The 19639-nt window shown below is 60.0% G+C and overlaps 1 protein-coding gene across 8 annotated transcripts in view; it reads right to left on the bottom strand.

Moving 5' to 3' along the window:
- The window catches only part of LOC100087082 (RAP1 GTPase activating protein), an 84751-nt gene that overhangs the window by 14026 nt on the left and 51086 nt on the right, over positions 1-19639 (bottom strand). For 6 of the 8 annotated variants that reach the window (XM_029065794.2, XM_029065790.2, XM_039912114.1 and 3 more), the window contains 10 exons: positions 9323-9358; positions 7574-7621; positions 6272-6310; positions 5594-5779; positions 3161-3264; positions 2941-3019; positions 2257-2310; positions 1503-1586; positions 810-910; positions 372-501 (listed from right to left, as the gene is read on the bottom strand). In XM_029065794.2, coding sequence (XP_028921627.1) covers positions 372-501; positions 810-910; positions 1503-1586; positions 2257-2310; positions 2941-3019; positions 3161-3264; positions 5594-5779; positions 6272-6310; positions 7574-7621; positions 9323-9358 — 861 coding nt within the window. Of the gene's footprint in view, positions 1-371; positions 502-809; positions 911-1502; positions 1587-2256; positions 2311-2940; positions 3020-3160; positions 3265-5593; positions 5780-6271; positions 6311-7573; positions 7622-7717; positions 7866-9322; positions 9359-15156; positions 15178-19639 lie in introns of those variants that run through there. The other 2 variants (XM_039912113.1, XM_029065795.2) reach the window with 2 other exon arrangements.

The raw sequence follows: 19639 nt of genomic DNA on the forward strand, positions 1-19639 counted from the left end.
GGGACGCAGGGGACCTGGGGCGACGGGGGAAACGGGGTGGGGGAGCGAGACAGGAGAGTGAGAGACGGGATGGGGGGGATGTGAGGGAAAGGGACGTGGGGACCAGAGAGGAGGGATTCGAGGGGAGAAATGGGGCCACGGGGCAGGAAGGTTCAGCTTCCATCACCTGGGGCCACGGGGGCCGAGGCCTCCGCCTCCCCACCTCTCGCTGGGGAGAGTCCTGCTTGGGGCCGGGGCCAGCTCAGGGCCACCTATGCCCCAGGAGCAGCTGCCACCGGAGGAAGGGGAGAGGTGAGAAGGGAACAACCCCGGTGAAGAGAAGCATGGGTTCCCAGGGGGCAGTGCCAGCCACGGGACTGGCCAGAGGCTACCTGCTGGGCATCCCCTTCGGTGAACGGCAGTTTGGTGGACACGTGGAACATGATCTCCTTGTTGCGGAAGTTGCAGTAGACGGACTCCGTCCCCGTCTGCCCGTGGGTCACATCCAGGCCCCCGCGAAACCTGCCACCCCGAGACACCCCCCGGCCCGGCCCCAGGTTCCAGTCGGGCACGCTCTGCCGTCCCACGGGGGCTGGGGGAGCCCCGCCCCTTCCTTGGCCGGTGGGATGGGCACAGAGCTGGGAGGGGGACGCTCCGCATCCTCCCGATGGGATAGAGGAAGGGGGGGGGGGAATGGGTCCTAGGCCACCCTGGAGCTCAGGGCCCTGAGGGGTCTGCTCCCAGACGGCCCCCCCACCCAAACTGAGGCCCGGGAGTGGGACCCTCAGCACCCTCCCTGCCGCCTCGGAGTTCTGGGCCTTTCCGCTCACCCTTTAAAGTCCTGCAGTTTGACCTTCCGACCTAGGAAGTCCAGGAAATCCACAAAGGCCGGGCTCTCCTCATTGGTGCTGAACAGCTCCTCCTCGGAGGTCTGCGGACACAGGGGTCACTGGGCACTGGGTGGGGTGCAGGAGAGGCTATCCCCTCGGGCCAATCCCACGGCTCTCGCTGGAGCCCGCTGCTTCCCCCTCTGCTCCTATCCCCATATCGAGCCTCGGACCGATAGAGAAGCAGTGAGGCCCGATGGTTAGAGCACGCGCCTGGGAGTCAAAAGAACCTGGGTTCTAATCCTGGCTCCGCCACTTGTCTGCTGTGGGATCGCGGGCAAGTCACTTGACTTCTCTGTGCCTCAGCTACCTCATCGGTAAAATGGGGATCAAGTCGGTGAACCCCGTGCGGGACAGGGCCGTGCCCAACCTGATTAGCTCGTCTCTACCCCAGCACTTAGTACAGTGTCTGGCACGTAGTGAGTGCTTCACATAGGCCACAGTAATCATTATTATTATTGCGGTTTGGCACAGGAGTCGAGTCTGGGACCGAGCTGAGACACTCTCCCCGCCCGGCCCGGCTTGGCCCCGAGGTCGGGGCCGTGCTGGACACTGGCGGGGCAAGGGCCGGGAGGAGAGGGGCAAGCCCGGAGAGGGAGGAGGAGCAGTAGCAGCAACTGCCCCGGGAAGACCTACCTGGCCAAGTTTCTGGTAAATGACGCCGAATTTGAAGTTATTGCTGATGACGTGCTCATCGAAGGTCACGATGAGGCGGGAAGCCTGGGGCGGGGAGGAGATAGGAGGCCGCTGATCAGCGCTCCCCCCTCCCCTTCCCGGCCCCACTGACTACAGCCCCCCCACTACCGGGCTGGACTGGTCTCAGGCCCACCGCACTCCCCGGGGCCGGGTAGCAGCTCGGGCCACCCCAGGGCCAACAACACCCTCTCCAGGTAACTGGAGGGGAAAGTCGCCCGCGGCCTAGAGGAAAGAGCACAGGCCTATGACTCAGGAGACCGGAGTTCTAATCCCAACTCCGCCACTTGCCTGCTGCGTGACTCTAGGTAAGTCACTTCACTTCCCTGTGCCTCGGTTTCCTCCCCTGTCAAATAGGGATTCCATATCTGTTCTCCCTCCTCCTTAGATAGGGAGCCCCATGTGGGACAGGGACTGTACTCAACTACTCCGGCGTTTGGGATAGTGCCTGACACATAATACGTGCTCGAAAAACTCTATCACTATTATTATCATTAGGGGCATTCTGGGGAAGGAGCAGGGTCGGGAGAGACTTCCCTGTGGAGTGGGTCCCCCGGGGCCTTGGGGAGCAAGGGAAAGAAGGCAGCTGGGTCTCACAGAGCCCCTAGAAGTTTGGAGGGTCAGTTCAGAGGTGCCCTGGGTCTCCTCCCGACCCCCAACCCGGGGCTTCCAACTGTTCAGAGACTCCCAGACCTACCTTGGGGTAGAGTACAGGGTAGAAACGGTCCACGTTGACATCCTCGCACACCAGCTGCACCAGAAATGAGAAGGCATCAGACTCGCGGTGGGGAACTGGGGTGAGCTCCCGGTCTGGGGGTCCCCACGGGGGCGGGGTGTGGGGGGGTGCGAGTGCGCGGGTGCACACACGAGACCCTCCAAGAACTACCGACTGGGCGGTGCTGGGTGCCGGGGGAGCTTGTGGGGGACAGAGAAGCAATGTGGTCTAGTGGATAGAGCGTGGGCCGGGGAGTCAGAAGATCATCGGTTCTGATTCCGACTCTGCCACTCGTCTGTGTGACCTCAGACAGGTCACTTCACTTCTCTGTGCCTCAGTTATCTCATCTGTGAAATGGGGATTGAGACTATAACCCCTCACGGGACAGAGATTGTGTCCAACCCCATTTGCTCGTATCCACTGTAAGCACATAGTGAGTGATTAACAAATGCCATAATAATGATAGTTATTATTATTATTACAGGAGTCTGCCAATACTTGACCCCACCATGAGGGCCAAGGGCAGAGTTAACCATCGGCTCCGGCTGGAACGCGGAGCAGGGTGGAGCGAGATGAGGAGGAGCCGGGGCAGAATGCAGCGGATGGTGCCCTGGGGACGGAGACCTCTTACCCGTGGGCAGAGGGGGTGGGCTGAAAGGACCTCACCTTGGCCATCTGGACCACATTGGGGAATTCGGTGAGGCAGGAGATGGGGATGACATCATGGTGGCTCCTGCACTTGGTCCTGAGAGGAGAGGAGGAGAAAGAGGAGGAGAGCAGGGGATGGGAGCTGAGGAGGGGGCAAGGAGAGCGTGTTCTGTCCCCATCCCCTCCCGATTCCCAGGGGTCTTCGGCCAGGGGCCGGCTCCGCCCCGCCCCCCCTCACCTGAGGAGCAGCCGCAGGTGCTCCTGGTCCCCGATGACCTCATACTTGAGTGAGAACACCAGGTGTCCCAGCGCAGCATCCACTGAGTAGTAATTGAAGTGTTCCTGAGGGGAGGGGAGGGGCTATGAGGTGGGCGGGGAGGAAGGAGCTTCTGGGGGGACGGAAGAGGACAATGAGGTGGGGGGGAAGGGGCGAGTGGAGGGAAGAGGAAGATGAGGAGGGGGAGGGAATTCGGGGAGGAGAGGAGCAGGGATGGAGGGGGCTCTGAGGGCCCGGCGGGCTGCCCCGAGAAAGGCACCATCCAAAGTCAGTCAGTCGGTCATTTATCGAGCACTTACTGTGTGTAGAGCACTTTACTGAGCACTTGGGAGAGTACAGTACAACAATTGACACATTCCTTGCCCACAGCGACCTTACAGTCTAGACCGCGGGCAACTCCCGGACACCAGAGGCCCCGTCGGCTCAGGCCTCTGGACGGAGGCATCTCTTCCCTCCGTTTCCTGGGAGGGGAAACCGAGGCCCGCCCCGGTCCGATGTCCTGGTTCCGAACCGCTGAAGCCCAGGGTGGAGGCCCCCAGTGGTCCTCGTTCCCATTCTGCCCCGGGTTGGCAGGATCCTTCTGGCTCCACCCAGGCCCTCTTCCCAGCCGCTCCTGTAGAGCTGGGGACAGACCCCCATGGAGCCAGGTGGCCTGCAGCCGGGGAAGGGTGTCTCTAGGTCACCGGCACGCAGGCACGCAGACTCCCGAGGGCTTTCTCTCTGAGAGAACCAACCCGGCTCGTTTCAACCACCCTCCCCTAAGCCAGAACCCCAGGCCTGCCAACCCGGTTAGGAAGAGCCAGGTCGGGGGCGGCCGCTGGCAGGAATCTGCTCAAGATGCTTCCCTCTCCTCTAGCTGGGGCGTCCGGGAGGTGATGTATAGGGAACACTGGGCCAGGCTGGCAGCCTCATGTCCTACGGGAGGCTGTGCCAGCAGGAGGGAGGAGGAGGGCATCACCTTACCAAAAGAGGCAGCCAGTTGGGGAGGCCCCGGCCACACCCCCTGAGCACAGCCGGCTCTCCAGGCCAACGCCTGCCCGGCCCAAGAATCGGCCGGAAGTGAGTTCCTGTTTGAACAAGAACAGCGGCGGCAGGGGGTGGGGAGAGAGTGTACGTGTACATGAACGTGTGTGTGTGTCTGTGAGAGAGAGAGAGAGAGAGCGCGCGAGAGAGACTCTGTGTGTGTGTGTGTGTGTGTGTGTGTGTGTGTTCGGCTTACACTTCCTGTGAAGCTGGAGCTCCAAGTGACACAACTGCAGCCAGTATTCTTCAAGGGGTCCTGTACCCACCCTGACCCGCCTAGACGGCAGAGAGAGGATCCAGGGCCCCGTCCCGCCCCGGGGAAGACCCTCGCCCCTCCATCAAGGCGGCGGAAATGCCCAATCACCAGACCGGGGTCTGGTCCACCCCCCGGTCTGGAGCCTGGAAGGAATCCCCCTCAGCTTCCGAGCCCTAGGAAGGAAACGCGTCGGGGACTCGGAGCCGGCAGGGTCCGCAGGGCATTGCGTCGGCGAGAGTCACAGTGTCAACCGCAGTGCCAACACCGCAGGCCCGAGGTCACCCTGCAGGTAGGACACCGTGCCCACAGCGGCGGTTGGACACCAGGGTGGGTGGCAGGGGCCAAGTCCCATCACCCCACCTGGGATCAGGAGCCTGCCCCAGGCCCACACCCCATGCCCACAGCCCCAGGCAGGGGCAGAGCTCGCCTCTCCACCTCTACCGGTTCACCCGGGTCGGCGCAGCAGCGGGGCCCCCCCGCCCCCACTCCCTCCCCACGTACACTCTATAGCGAGAAACTCCCACGGAGGGCAAGCGGGGCCCCCTCCTCACTAGCCGCCAGCCCGTGGTGACCGTCGGATTCGAGACCTGAGAACTAGGCCTTACGGTAACTGCGCAGTGAGCAAGCATTCCAACTAGGGCACCGGCTAAGTTGGCAGCGCCAGGCTACCCCATAAACCTCCCAATTCAGGGCCCCCGAGGGGCACCCCGTCACACGCCGGAGCATGACATTTTCAAATCCAAACCACAACACGATAGGGGCCACGCTACCCCCTCAGCCACACCACTGGCCTGACGACACAGATTGCCAAACGGAGGCTGCCACCCAGCCACGAGCCCGGGGCCCTTTCGCGACCGCCTGCCGTCACGATGACCCAAGACTGGATGTCAGTCACTGTTTACTTCCTGGAGTCGTGACCCCCCCAAAGTGGGAGAGAAACCACAGGCCCAGTAAGGAACCCCAATAAGGGGCAGGTCACCGGCCTGCTTTGCTGGGACTCTCCAAGAACACGCCCACCTGCGTCTCCCTCAGCCCTCCGGGCCCCGGACCGTGACGATGCGGAAGGCGGTGGCACAAGCCGGGAGAGGGCGGCGGACCGGGCGGCTGGGGCTCACCTTGCCCAGGAAGTGCTTCCGGTAGATCCGGGCCATGTGGTTGCATTCCAGCTTGACCTTGGAGGTTGGGGACTGGGGCTGCTCGGTCTCGGGGGTGCTGACGAGCTCGTGGTTGGTGCCCTCGATCCAGTAGCCCCCGAACTGGGGTAACAGGATGAGGGGAAAGGGCCCTTCTCGCCCCAGGACCTGAAGAGGATTTGAGAGGAAGGTGAGGGTAGGCTGGTGCCCAGGGCGGAGCATCTCAGGGACACTTCTGTTTAGTGGGAACTCTGGAGGAGGGGGAGAGGAGCCCCACGTAGATCCTGAGAGCACCATCCACACCCCCACATCTCTACGAAGTGGGTCAGAACCTCGTAGAGATGTGCCGGGTGGCCCCCAGCTCCCGCAGACTTGTGCCCCCTCCCTGCGACAAACCTGGAATGAGAGGAGATTCTCTCTCTCTCCGCCCTCCCTCCCACCAAGGTGCAAGCGAGGTCAGAGTGTCCAAGAGGCCGGATGCCGAAGGCAGAAACCAGGTATTCCGGCCCGCTCATCTCACAGCAGAGACGGGGTTATCCCCCGCAGGCCTCCCGGATCCCATCTGCCTGTGGTTTGGGCGGGGGGGTCTGCCCCTCATCCTCTCCGCTGCGGGAGAGAGGGGTGGCTGAGTCTCAAGGGTGGGGCGAGCGGCTCTGTTACCTCATGGACACTGGGGTAGGGGATGTAATCCTCTTCTGTCTGTAAAACACAAATCCTTGTAAAACACGAAACACAATCCACAATCCAAAACACAACACACACAACGCAATTTTCTGTCTGCAAAATCCTTCCGGAGTTGGGAGCCCCAGGAAGGGGCAGGCCTGTCTCCGGAGGCCCGGGCTGGGTGGGTGGTGGGGTTGGTGGGTGGGGGGCGGGAGGTTCTGCAGCCCTGGATGGGGCTCTCTGGCTCAGCCATGCCTTCCGTTAGTCCACCTCCAAGCACTCCAGTGGGGCTCCCACCCATCCCTGGGGGGAGTCCAGCAGGCCCCCTTCCTCCCATTCTGCAGCCAGGAAGACTGGGGGCTCGGGTGGGCACAGGCTCGTGGCCAGGGCCGAGGCACAACAGAATGAAAGTCCAGGGCCCCAGGAATCCCAGCCCGGGGCAAGCTACTTTTTCCAGCAAGCTCTACACCTGCCCCCTGCTTCTAGTGGGGCCTGGGCCCCTTCCCCACCACTCATCAGGCTGAAAGATGAGCAGCTTTAGTCCCGCTCACTTCCTGGTGGGACGGGAGGTGAGAGAAACCTGAAAGGTGGAGGGTCAGGGCCTGCTTGCCCCCGCCCTGGCCCCGCCGGGTCTCTGATGGCCCTTCGGAGGCCAGCGCCTGCCCGTCCGGCCAGCTGACAGGTCACACCGCCCAAGGTGTCACAGTCAGGGGGGACGGAACGGAGACGGGATGAGGCCGGGTCCTCTCCTCACCTCCCCATCACCCTAGCCTCCTCTGACCGATAAGCAGGGGACGTGCCTAGCGACTCTGTTGAACTGTTCTCTCCCAGGTGCTTGGTACAGTGCTCTGCACACAGTAACCCTCAAGAAATACGATTGATAGCTTTCCTATTTCCATGGGCCAGACCCCCACCCCAACCCGTATCCTTAGCCCGAGTCCCAGGGGAATGGGTGACAGTCCGTCCCCTCCAGAGTCCCGCCTGGGATGACGGGCAGGACGGTCCCCTGGGGCCCACCGACAGAGTTCCTCGGCAGCCTCCCGCCAGGCCTTGCGGGGCTCCTGCTTACAGCATCCGTTGAGGTCTCCGCCCGGCCGAGCTCACTCCTCTCCCCTTGGCCGGCGACCCCTCCATCCCCACCCGGCCCTCGGACCCTCGGTAAGCTGCGACGGGGCCCCGGGCTGCAGCAATCGGGCCCACTGTACCCAAGTACGGCTCTGCTCTAGAGCAGGAGTGAGAGCCAGGGCCGTGGGTGGGAGGAAGGGTGTGGGGGGGTGCCATCCCTGGGCCCAAACATACTTTCAGAGGAGGTGGGAAGGAGCATCTCTGTTCATCCATTCTACTTCCCTGCAAAGAAGACGAGAGTTCAGTCAGGGCCCTCCCCCTGGAAGCCGGCCCAGCTGCCTCAGAGACCCCTGGGCCATCAGCCAGCCGGGACCTCACCCTGGGGGCGGAAGCCTCTCCTCCAACACAGGTCACAGCGAATGTCCGGGGGCAAGAGAGCCAAAGAGGGGCCCAGTGAACTAGGTCCAGGAGAGCGGGCCGGTGACCACATCGTCGTCGTCACCATCGTCACCGTCACCGGTGGTATTTGCTGAGCACCTGAGTGGGAAGCACTGTACTAAGCACCGGAGACAAAGGAAGCAAGGCAGATCATCACCGTCTCCCCCGGCCCCCAGGGACCAACAATCTAGTGGGCTGGAGGAAATGTAAGAATCTTTACAGACTGTGGGAACAGCAGCAGGCAGGACAGGATAGGAAGTTGTACAAATGAACTAGGATGAAAATAGGATGAATAATCAGGATGAATACAACTGCACTTGTGTGTGGGAGCTGGGGGTAGCTACCCCTGCCTTGGGAAACGAGGAGGAGGCCGTGTGCCTTCGTCTGTGGAACGGGGACCGTATCAGACCTGATAGGCTTTTACCTACTTCAGTGCTTAGAACGGTACTTGACTCTTAGCGCTTAACAGATAACGTATTTTTTTTAAAAAAAAAAAGGGAAGTGCCCTCAATCTTTTGGCTTCTCCGTATAAGTGCTATCACTTGCACTGGAGGGAGAGAGAGAACGAGAGAGAGAGAGAGCACGCAGAAATTGGAGAACGCTTGTGTCTATATACGTAATCGGGGCTGGGGAGAGAAGGGAAGAAGAGGGACAAAAAAGAAGGGAGAAAGAAGACAGACAGGATAAAGGGTGAGGGGAAAGGGTTAGGGGGAAAGGGTGAGCGAAGAGGGCAAAAGGAAGAGCGGAGGGGGAAAAAGAAGAACGAAGGGGGGAAAAGGGAGAGCGGAGAGGGCATGAGGGCGAGAATGCACGAAGGAGCAAGCAGCAGACAGAGAGTGTCTGTGTGGAGCCTCTGAGAGCGGGGCGGGCAGCTCAGTGAGACACAAGGACACAGTGTTGGGCCCAGGCAAGCTCACTCCCTAGGCTTGCCCCTCCCCCGACGCTCAGTTTCCCCCGATTTCACCCCAGCAGAAAAGGGAACTGGGGTCCACGGCTTTTTCCGTGTCCCCCATCCACCCTGGACGCCCTTTGCCCATCCCGGACTCCCTGTGCCTTATCGATGGGACCGTGCTTCCCCGCCACCGTCTCTTCTCCCCCTCCTCCAGGAGATCAGATGGGCCACCGTACGTGGCTACGCTTCGCCTCATCGGCAGCCGCCCCCCTCGCCCCCTCGCTCCGGGCCGCTCACGGGAAGGCCTTCGGTCCTCAGAAGGAAGACGCCGACCCCGGTGATGCAGAGGCCAGGGGCGGGTGACGGGCAGAGTCAGGCTCGGCCAGCGGAAGAGGGAAGAAAATGGGAGGGGGGGGACAAGCGGGGACCCCCCGGCCTGCCGCCCTCGGCTGGGGGAACTCCCCTGAGCTGCGGGGGAGTGGGACAGTGGGCAGGGCCCCAATTCGGAGCCCCATTCTCTCCTCGCCTGGCCTGGCGGGACTGCTGCTGCTCTCCTCGCTTTCCTGGGGAGGAGGAATCCGGGACCGGGCAATCCCCCGCCAATAACCCACGCCACTCACTGCCCACCTTGCGGTAGTCCCCCCAGTGCTTACCTGCATCTTCTCAATCATTTCAAACAGGTCTGCGTTCTGAGAGAGAGAGAGAGAGAATGTGAAGGTGAGGGGGGCACTCAGGGCCACTTCTTGGCAGTTTTCCTTCCTCCTCCTCAGATCTAGGGCCAGGGTTTCCACCTCTTGTGACTGAACCGGATGATGCTCCAGCACGGCTTCGTGGAAAGAGCGCAGGCTTGGGAGTCCCAGGTCGTGGGTTCCAATCCCAGCTCGGCCCCTTACCCGCTACGTGACTTTGGGCAAGTCACCTAACTTCTCTGCGCCTCAGTTACCTCATCTGCAAAATGGGGATTAAGACCGTGGGCCCCACGTGGGACAATCTGATCATCTGGCACGTACCCCAGCACTTAGACAGCGCTTGGCACCTAGTAAGCGTTTAACCAGTACCACCATCATCATCATCATTACCATGGGTCATCCCGGTGCGGTAGCCCCAGGTGGCCCAGGGACGGGAGGAATCTTGGAGGATCTTCATAGCCCAGCTCAGCCCCGTGGAGGGCACACTGGCCAGAAATGGCCTCCCAGCCCCAGGCAGATCCAGCTAACCGCTCAGGTGGGCCCCAAGCCGGTGGAGGCCCGAGGGGCCCCTGACTAGAGTTCGCCCCCTCCCAACCTCCTCCAGATGCAGCACGACCCGCCCTTCCCTCGCCACCGGGCAGAGACCCACGCGGAGGAATGAGCGAGGCCTGGGAGGGGAAGGCTGTGCTGGTCACCCTTGATGGCCCACAGTTGCCATCACCCTTGTCATCACACTGCCCTACCCATTTGGGCAAAGCCCTGGATCCAGGCTGGGCACCTCTAGGCGCCCACCCTCCACGCGAACATCTCGTGGAGCCAGGGAGTGGCCATTTTCGAGCTCCACCGGGTGACATCCCCTCATCCCGGGCGGCCAGGGTGGCCTGTGCCTCCAGGCCTCCTGGTCCCGGTTGCAGACGAAGGCCCGTCTTCCCTCCAACACTGATGTCCGGGAACACCTAGTTTCATCTGGGAAGCCCCGCGCCACCAGATCCCTCCCTTTCCCTCACCTCCCCTCCACCCTCTACTCTTCCCCCTTCCCCTCCCCTCAGCACTGTGCTCACTCGTATATATTATCTATTACCCTATTTATTTTGTTAATAAGGTGTACAGCTCCTTGATTCTATTTATCTTGATGATGCCGTTTTCGTTTTGTTCCGTTTTGCTTTGCCGTCTGCCTCCCCCGTTTAGACTGCGAGCCCGTCACGGGGCAGGGACGGTCTCTATCTGTTGCCGAATTGTCCATTCCAAGCGCTTAGTCCAATGCTCTGCACATAGTAAGCGCTCAATAAATACTATTGAATGAGAAGGCTCTCTACTCCAGCCCCAGCTGCTGAGCCAGGTGGCGGCGGCGATACGACGTCCCCTCCCCTCAGCACTGTATCGTCCGCTCCACTGTCTGTATCTTCATCACCCTATTTATTTTGTTAATGAGATGGACATCACCCTGATTCTATTTATCTGCTATCGTTTTAACGAGACGTTCATCCCCTCGACTCTATTTATCGCCGTCGTTCTCGTCTGTCCGTCTCCCCCGATTAGACCGTGAGCCCGTCAGAGGGCGGGGACTGTCCCTACCTGTTACCGACTTGTCCATTCCAAGCGCTTAGTACAGTGCTCTGCACACTGTAAGCGCTCGATAAATATTACTGAATGAAAGACGTCCGTGCCGGGGCCGGGACACGGCGGCCCGAGAGAAGAGGGCAGAAATACCCCTACTTCGGGGGAAAATGACTTCAAGGACCCCAACCACGGGGAACCCTCACCCCTCTAGGGGGGGATTCCCGGACCTCCCTCCTCCCACCGAAGTGGGGTTTGGGGGGCACTGGACTGTGGAATCTCTGCTGGGAACCGGTTCCTCGTGGCAAGAGGCCTCTGGCCCAAAAGATTTCCCCTCTTCCCCGGGCACCCACTGCCCGTCTCCCTGAAGGGGAAGGGGAGCACGGACTCCAGTGAGCCGCAGAGCGCGCAAGACCCATTTCCACACGCAAACACACGCGTCCACCAGCACGACCGGGCAGCCCTCGCCCCACGCTGGGCCCACGGGTTAAGACGGAGCTGGGCTTCGGTCGATCCGTCTCCCCTAACGGCTCTTCCCGGAAAGCGGTCCCAGCCGGCGGGGCCCCGGAAGCTCTGGCCGCTCCCCAGCCCGGCAGCCAACGCTTCCTCCGCCCGCCAGCCCCCTCGCCCACGGCGGTCCCCGGGAACCGGCTGCCGGGCCGGAGCCCAGACCCTCCGTGGGTCTAGCCAAGAGAAGCAGCGTGGCTCGGTGGAAAGAGCACGGGCTGGAGAGTCAGAGGTCACGGCTTCTAATCCCGGCCCCACCGCCTGTCACCGCTTGACTTGGGGTCACTTAACTTCTCTGGGTCTCAGTTCCCTCATCTGGAAAATGGGCATTAAGACCGTGAGCCCACCTGATCGCCTTGTATCCTCCCCGGCGCTTAGAACAGTGCCTTGCACACAGTAGGTGCTTAACAAATGCCATCATTATTATTACCCACAACACACACATACACAGAATAATAATGTTGCTATCTGTTAAGCGCTTACTGTGTGCAGAGCACTGTTCTAAGCGCTGGGGTAGACACAGGGGAATCGGGTTGTCCCACGTGGGGCTCACGGTCTTCATCCCCATTTTCCGGATGAGGGAACTGAGGCGCAGGGAAGCGAAGTGACTCGCCCACGGTCACAAAGCTGACAAGTGGCCGAGGCGGGATTCGAACCCTTGACCGCGGACTCCAAAGCCCGGGCTCTTGCCACTGAGCCACGCTGCTTCTCCAGAAGCACAGACATAAACACAGCAGCACGAACAGAAGCACAAACACACACATCAGGGTGCCAACCTAGCAGCCTAGCCCCGTGTGCCCCGTGTGTGCGTCTCTCTCGCACACACACACACACTCAGAGTTCACCCAGTTGCACACGCAGCGTACCGGGGACCGACGCGGAGTAATTACAGTGACTGTTGTTTTTGTTAAGCGCTTACTATGTGCCAAGTGCTGTACTAAGCGCTGGGGTGGATACACTTAACCTCCCTGTGCCTCGGTTACCTCATCTGTAAAATGGGGAGTAAGACCGGCGAGCCCCACGTGGGACAACCCGATTCCCCTGTGTCTCCCCCAGCGCTTAGAACGGTGCTCTGCATATAGTAAGCGCTTAATAAATACCAACATTATTCTTACACGTAAATATGGTTGGACACGGTCCCTGTCCCGCATGGGGCTCACGGTCTCAATCCCAGCTCTGCCACTTGGCAGCTGTGTGACCGTGGGCGAGTCACTTCACTTCTCTGGGCCTCAGTTCCCTCATCTGGAAAATGGGGATTAGCCGTGAGCCTCACGTGGGACGACCTGATGAGCCTGTATGTCCCCCAGCGCTTAGAACAGTGCTCTGCACATAGTAAGCGCTTAACCAATACCAACATTATTATCAATCTCCATTTTACAGAGAAGCAGCGTCGCTCGGTGGAAAGAGCACGGGCTTGGGAGTCAGAGGTCGTGGGCGCTGATCCCGGCTCTGCCGCCGGTCCGCTGTGTGACCTTGGGTAAGTCACTTCACTTCTCTGTGCCTCAGTTACCTCATCTGGAAAATAGGGATTTAAAAAAAAAAACCCCGTGAGCCCCATGTGGGACAACCTGTTTACCTTGTATCCACCCAGTGCTTAGAACAGTGCTTGGCACCCAGTAAGCGCTTAACAAATACCAAAATTATTATTACAGATGAGGGAACCGAGGCGCACAGGGAAGTGAAGTGACTTGCCCAAGGCCACACAGCCGACAAGTGGCGGAGCCGGGATTAGAACCCGTGACCATCCGACTCCCAGGCCCGTGCTGTCTACAAGCGCTTAGTACAGTGCTCTGCGCACAGGGAGCGCTCAACAAGTACGACTGAATGAACGAATGCCATGCTGCCCGATTATTATTATTATTATCACCACGGTATCTGTTAAGCGCTTACTATGTGCCGAGCATGATTCTAAGCGCCGAGCACTGTTCTGAGCGCTGGTACAGTGGGTGACACGCTTTCCCGTTCAGACCGTGAGCCCGTCGTTGGGGAGGGATTGTCTCTATCTGTTGCCGAATTGTACGATCCGAGCGCTTAGTCCAGTGCTCTGCACCTAGTAAGTGCTCAATCAATACGACTGAACGAACGAGCCAGCGTCCTGCGGACGGGGGGGCAGTCGACGGACGGAATAATAATAATAATAATAATAACGTTGGCATCTGTTAAGCGCTTACCGTGTGCAGAGCACCGTTCTAAGCGCTGGGGGAGACACAGGGTAATCAGGTCGTCCCACGTGAGGCTCACGGTCTTGATCCCCATTTTACAGATGAGGGAACTGAGGCCCAGAGAAGTGAAGTGACTCGCCCACAGTCACACAGCTGGCAGGTCATCGGACGCCCACGCACCGGGTCCCCCTCCCTACGTCAGCTCGTCGCGGGCAGGAAATGTGCCCGCCTGTAGTTGAGAAGCAGCGTGGCTCTCTAGTGGGTAGAGCCCGGGCTTGGGAGTCGGAGGTCGTGGGTTCTAATCCCGACCCCGCCGCTTGTCAGCTGGGTGACTTGGGGCAAGTCGCTTCCCTTCTCTGGGCCTCAGTCCCCTCATCCGTGAGAAGCAGCGGGGCTCGGTGGAAAGAGGCCGGGCTTGGGAGTCGGAGGTCGTGGGTTCTAATCCCGACCCCGCCGCTTGTCAGCTGGGTGACTTCGGGCAAGTCGCTTCACTTCTCCGGGCCTCAGTTACCTCGTCTGTAAAGCGGGGATGAGGACTGCGAGCCCCACGTGGGACCGCCTGATGACCTTGTATCCCCCCCCCGGCGCTTAGAACAGCGCCGGGCACATAGTAAGCGCTTAACCAATACCGTCATCATTATTAAAATGGGGATGAAAACTGTGAGCCCTACAGGGCCCGCCTGATCCTCCCAGCGCTTAGAACGGTGTTCGGCCCGCGTTTAACCAATACCGTCATTGTTATCAGTTCTAGCGCTCGGTTCAGTGTCCCGCACTCATCCCGGGGGGACTGACTGAGCGCTCCCTGTGCGCAGAGCGCTGTGCTAAGCGCTGCCGAGAGTCACAGGCTCCGCAGCGTGGCTCGGTGCCAAGAGCCCGGGCTTGGGAGTCAGAGGTCATGGGTTCCCATCCCGCCTCTGCCCCTCGTCAGCTCTGTGACCGCGGGCAAGTCCCTTTCGTTCAATAGCATTTATGGAGCGCTCACTAGGCGCAGAGCACTGTACTCACGGATAGAGAAGCAGCGTGGCTCGGTGGAAAGGGCCCGGGCTTCGGAGTCAGAGGGCGTGAGTTCGAATCCCGGCTCTGCCACTCGTCAGCTGGGTGACTGAGGGCGAGTCACTTCACTTCTCTCTCTGGGCCTCCGTTTCCCTCATCCGGAAAATGGGGATTAAGCCTGTGAGCCCCACGTGGGGCATCCTGCTCCCCCCCGTGTCCACCCCAGCGCTTAGAACAGCGCTCTGCACATAGTAAGCGCTTAACAAATACCAACATTATTATTATTATTATTAACAAACACCAACATTATTAGAGAGACGGTCCCTGCCCTCTGACGGGCTTCCAGTCTAATCGATCACTTCCCTGTGCCTCGGTGACCTCAGCTGGAAAAGGGGGATGAGGACGGGGAGCCTCCCGTGGGCCCACCTCGTTCCCCTGGGTCTCCCCCAGCGCTTAGAACAGCGCTTAGAACCGCACGGAGCGAGCGCTTCACCCAATACCGACGTTATAGGCAGGGCGATGGAGTGCCATATGGTGGCGGGGCGGACGGGTCCCGGTCCCGGCCCCGGTCCCGCTCACCTGCCAGCCGGTCCCGGGGGGCGGGGCGGGGGGCGGCGGGAGCCCCGGACGGGCCATGCCGCTGCGCTAAGCGCTCCGGGCTCCGGGCTCCGGGCTCCGGGCTCCGGGCTCCGGGCTCCGGGCTCCGGGTCCGACTCCGGCTCCCGATCCAGATCCGGGCTCCGGGTCCAACTCCGGCTCCGAGCCATCAGGTGCGGAGGGCGCCCCCGCGAGCCACGCCCCCCTCCCCGCTGATAGGCCCGCGGCCTCCCCGGCCACGCCCCCCTCCCCTCCGATAGGCCCGCGGCCTCCAAGGCCACGCCCCCCTCCCCTCCGATAGGCCCGCGGCCTCCCCGCCTTTCGCCCCGAGAGCGGCCGGCCCGCCCCTTGCTCGCCCCGCCCCCGCCCCCGCCCCGTGAAACGGGGGAGGAATGTTGCTATTTGGGAAGCGCTTACTCTGTGCTGAGCACTGTGCTAAGCGCCGGGGGGGGGAGATCCGGGGTCATCGGGTGGTCCCACGTGGGGCTCCCAGTCTTCACCCCCATTTTCCGGATGAGGTCCCTGAGGCCCAGAGAAGAGAAGTGACTCGCCCACAGTCACGCGGCTAAGGGGGAGAGGCGGAATTCGAACCCATGACCTCGGACTCCCAAGCCCGGGGGCCTTTCTTTTTTTAATTGTACTTATTGAGCGCTTGCTAGGTGCAGAGCACTGTTCTAAGCGCTGGGGGGAGATCCAAGATCATCGGGTGGTCCCACGTGGGGCTCCCAGTCTTCACCCCCATTGTCCAGATGAGGTCACTGAGGCACCGAGAAGTGAAGTGACTCGCCCACAGTCACCCAGCTGACGAGTGGGAGAGCCGGGATTCGAACCCATGACCTCGGACTCCCAAACCTGGGCTCTTTTTTTTTTAATAGTATTTATTGAGCGCTTACTAGGTGCAGAGCACTGTACTAAGCGCTCGGGATGTCCCACATGAGGCTCACAATCTCACCCCCATGTTCCGGATGAGGTCACTGAGGCACCGAGAAGTGAAGTGACTCGCCCACAGTCACCCAGCTGACGAGTGGCAGAGGCGGAATTCGAACCCATGACCTCGGGCTCCCAAGCCTCTTGCCACTGAGCCACGCTGCTTCTCATAATAATAATAATAATAATAATAATAATAATGTTGGTATTTGTGAAGTGCTTACTATGTGCCAAGCCCTGTTCTAAGCGCTGGGGGAGATAGAAGGTGATCAGGTTGTCCCACGTGGGGCTCACAGTCTTCATCCCCATTTTCCAGATGAGGGAACTGAGGCCCAGAGAAGTGAAGGGACTGGCCTAGGGTCACCCAGCAGACAAGTGGCAGAGTCGGGATTGGAACCCATGACCTCTGACTTCCAAGCCCGGGCTCTTTCCACTGAGCCACGCTGCTTCTCTGGCCCCGCCTCCTCTCCCCCCTCTCCCCACCCACCGCCTTCAAGCGCTTAGTCCAGTGCTCTGCACACAGCAAGCGTTCAATAAATAAGCCCGTCACTGATTTGTCCATTCCAAGCGCTTAGTACAGTGCTCCGCACATAGTAAGCGCTCAATAAATACTACTGAATGAATGAATGATTACGAATGAATGAACGGATGAAGAGAGGCTGGCCACGCCCCCTCTCCCCGCCCACCTCCTTCAAGTGCTTAGTCCAGTGCTCTGCACATAGTAAGTGCTCAATAAATATGAATGAATGAATGAAGACTGGCTCCGCCCCCTCCCCCCCTCCCCTCTTCCCTCCCACCTCCAAGCGCTTAGTCCAGTGCTCTGCACATAGTAAGTGCTCAATAAATATGAATGAATGGATGGATGGATGGATGGATGGATGGATGGATGGATGGATGGATGGATGGATGGATGAATGAAGAGGGGCCGGCCCCGCCCATGCTCCGCCCCGAGGAGAGGCTGCCTCCTCCTCGTCCTCCTATTTTTTTCTTCCTAAGGCGTTTGTTAATTGCATAATAATAATAATACTAATAATGTTGATATTTGTTAAGCGCTTACTATGTGCAGAGCACTGTTCTAAGCGCTGGGGTAGACACAGGGGAATCGGGTCGTCCCACGTGGGGCTCTCAGTCTTCATCCCCATTTTACAGATGAGGGAACTGAGGTACAGAGAAGTGAAGTGACTCGCCCACAGTCACACAGCTGCCGAGTGGCAGAGTCGGGATTCGAACCCATGACTTCTGACTCCAAAGCCCGGGCTCTTTCCACTGAGCCGCGCTGCTTCTCTAAGCACTTACTATGTGCAAAGCACCGTTCTAAGCGCTGGAGAGGATACAAGGTGATCAGGTGGTCCCACGTGGGGCTCACAGTCTTCATCCCCATTTTCCAGATGAGGTCACTGAGGCCCAGAGAAGTGACTTGCCCACAGTCACACAGCCTGATAAGCGGCGGAGCCGGGATTAGAACCCATGACCTGAGACTCCCCAGCCTGTGCTCTTTCCACTGAGCCACGCTGCTTCTCCTCCTCCCATCTCCTTGAGGAGGAACTGGCCTCCTCAGTGAAGAGAATCTGTAAAATGGGGATCAAGACTGTGAGCCCCACGTGGGACAACCCGATCACCTTGTATCCCCTCAGCGCTTAGAACAGTGCTTTGCACGTAGTGAGCGCTTAACAAATGCCATCGTTATCACTATTATTAGAGGAGCTGGGACCCTTCCGGCTCGGCTCTCCCGCGCCCCGACCTCCCCGACGGGCCATTCATTCATTCGATAGCATTTATTGGTAATAATAATAATAATAATACACTCATTCAATAGTATTTATTGAGCACTTACTATGTGCACAACACTGGACTAAGCGTCTGGAATGTACAATTCGGCAACAGATGGAGACAATCCCTGCCCGACAACCGCCTCACGGTCTAAATGATAATAATGTTGGTGTCTGTTGTGCCGAGCACCGTTCTAAGCGCTGGGGTGGATACAGGGTAATCGGGTTGGCCCACGTGGGCTCACGGTTAATCCCCATTTTACAGATGAGGTCACTGAGGCCCAGAGAAGGGAAGCGACTTGCCCAGAGTCACACAGCTGACAGGCGGCGGAGCCGGCATTAGAACCCACGACCTCCGGCTCCCAAGCCCGGGCTCTTTCCACCGAGCCACGCTGCTTCTCGCTTCAGGCCTGGCCCTCCCGTCCCCCGCCATCCCCGACGGGCCACCTCTGGCCCGTGTCAACCTCCCCCTCCGCCATCCCCGACGGGCCACTTCCGGCCCGGCCCGGCCCTCCCGCCTTCCCACATCCTCGACGGGCCACTTCCTGCCCGGCTCAACCGCTCTCCCGCCATCCCCGACGGGCCACCTCCGGCCCGTGTCGACCGCCCCCCGCCCTCCCCGACGGGCCTCTTCCGGCCCGCGTCGACCGCCCCTCGCCTTCCCCGACGGGCCTCTTCCGGCCCGCGTCGACCGCCCCTCGCCCTCCCCGACGGGCCTCTTCCGGCCCGCGTCGACCCCCCCACCCCGCCATTTCCGACAGGCCACCCCCGGCCCGGCCCTCCCACTTTCCTACATCCCCGACGGGCCACTTCCGGCCGGTGACGGGGGGTGGGGGGGGCCGAGTTATGGCCTGAAGGTGGAGGCTTTCAAAATAACACTGGGGGTCGGGGAGGGGGATGCCATGTTTCTGATTTAAGGACCCCCCACATCACCCTAGGCGTGCCACTCCCTTCTGCGCCACTCTTACTTGAAATAACGATAATAATGATGGTATTGATTAAGCTTCTCACTCTGGGCTTCAAGGCCGTCCATCCCCTCGCCCCCTCCTACCTCTCCTCCCTTCTCTCTCTCCACCGCCCACCCCGCACGCTCCGCTCCTCCGCCGCCCACCTCCTCGCCGTCCCCCGTTCTCGCCTCTCCCGCCGCTGACCCCTGGCCCACGTCCTCCCGCGGCCTGGATTACCATCCCTCCTCACCTCCGCCAAATTGACTCTCTTCCCCTCTTCAAAGCCCTCCTGAGAGCTCACCTCCTCCGAGAGGTCTTCCCGGACTGAGCTCCCCTTTTTTCCCTCTGCTCCCTCTGCTCCCTCTCTGCCCCCCCTTCACCTCCCCTCAGCTAAGCCCCCTTTCCCTCTCCTCCTTCCCCCCCCTTCCCCTCAGCACTGTGCTTATTTGTATATATTTTTATTACCCTATTGATTTTGTTAATGAGGTATACATCCCCTTGATTCTATTTATCGTGATCAAGTTGTCTCGTTTTTGTCTGTCTCCCCCGATTAGACTGAGAGCCCGTCGATGGGCAGGGATCGTCTCTCTCTCTCTCTCTGTTGCCGAACTGTACATTCCAAGCGCTTAGTACGGTGCACGTAGTAAGCGCTCAAACAGTACTATTGAATGAATGAATGAATCGCTTACTACGTGCCAAGCACTGTTCTAAACACCGGGGTAATAATAATAATAATAATAATGTTGGTATTTGTTAAGCGCTCACTATGTGCCGAGCACCGTTCTAAGCGCTGGGGGAGATACAGGGTAATCAGGTTGTCCC

This window comes from Ornithorhynchus anatinus, chromosome 5 (assembly GCF_004115215.2).
Source record: "Ornithorhynchus anatinus isolate Pmale09 chromosome 5, mOrnAna1.pri.v4, whole genome shotgun sequence".
Lineage (NCBI taxonomy): Eukaryota > Metazoa > Chordata > Mammalia > Monotremata > Ornithorhynchidae > Ornithorhynchus > Ornithorhynchus anatinus.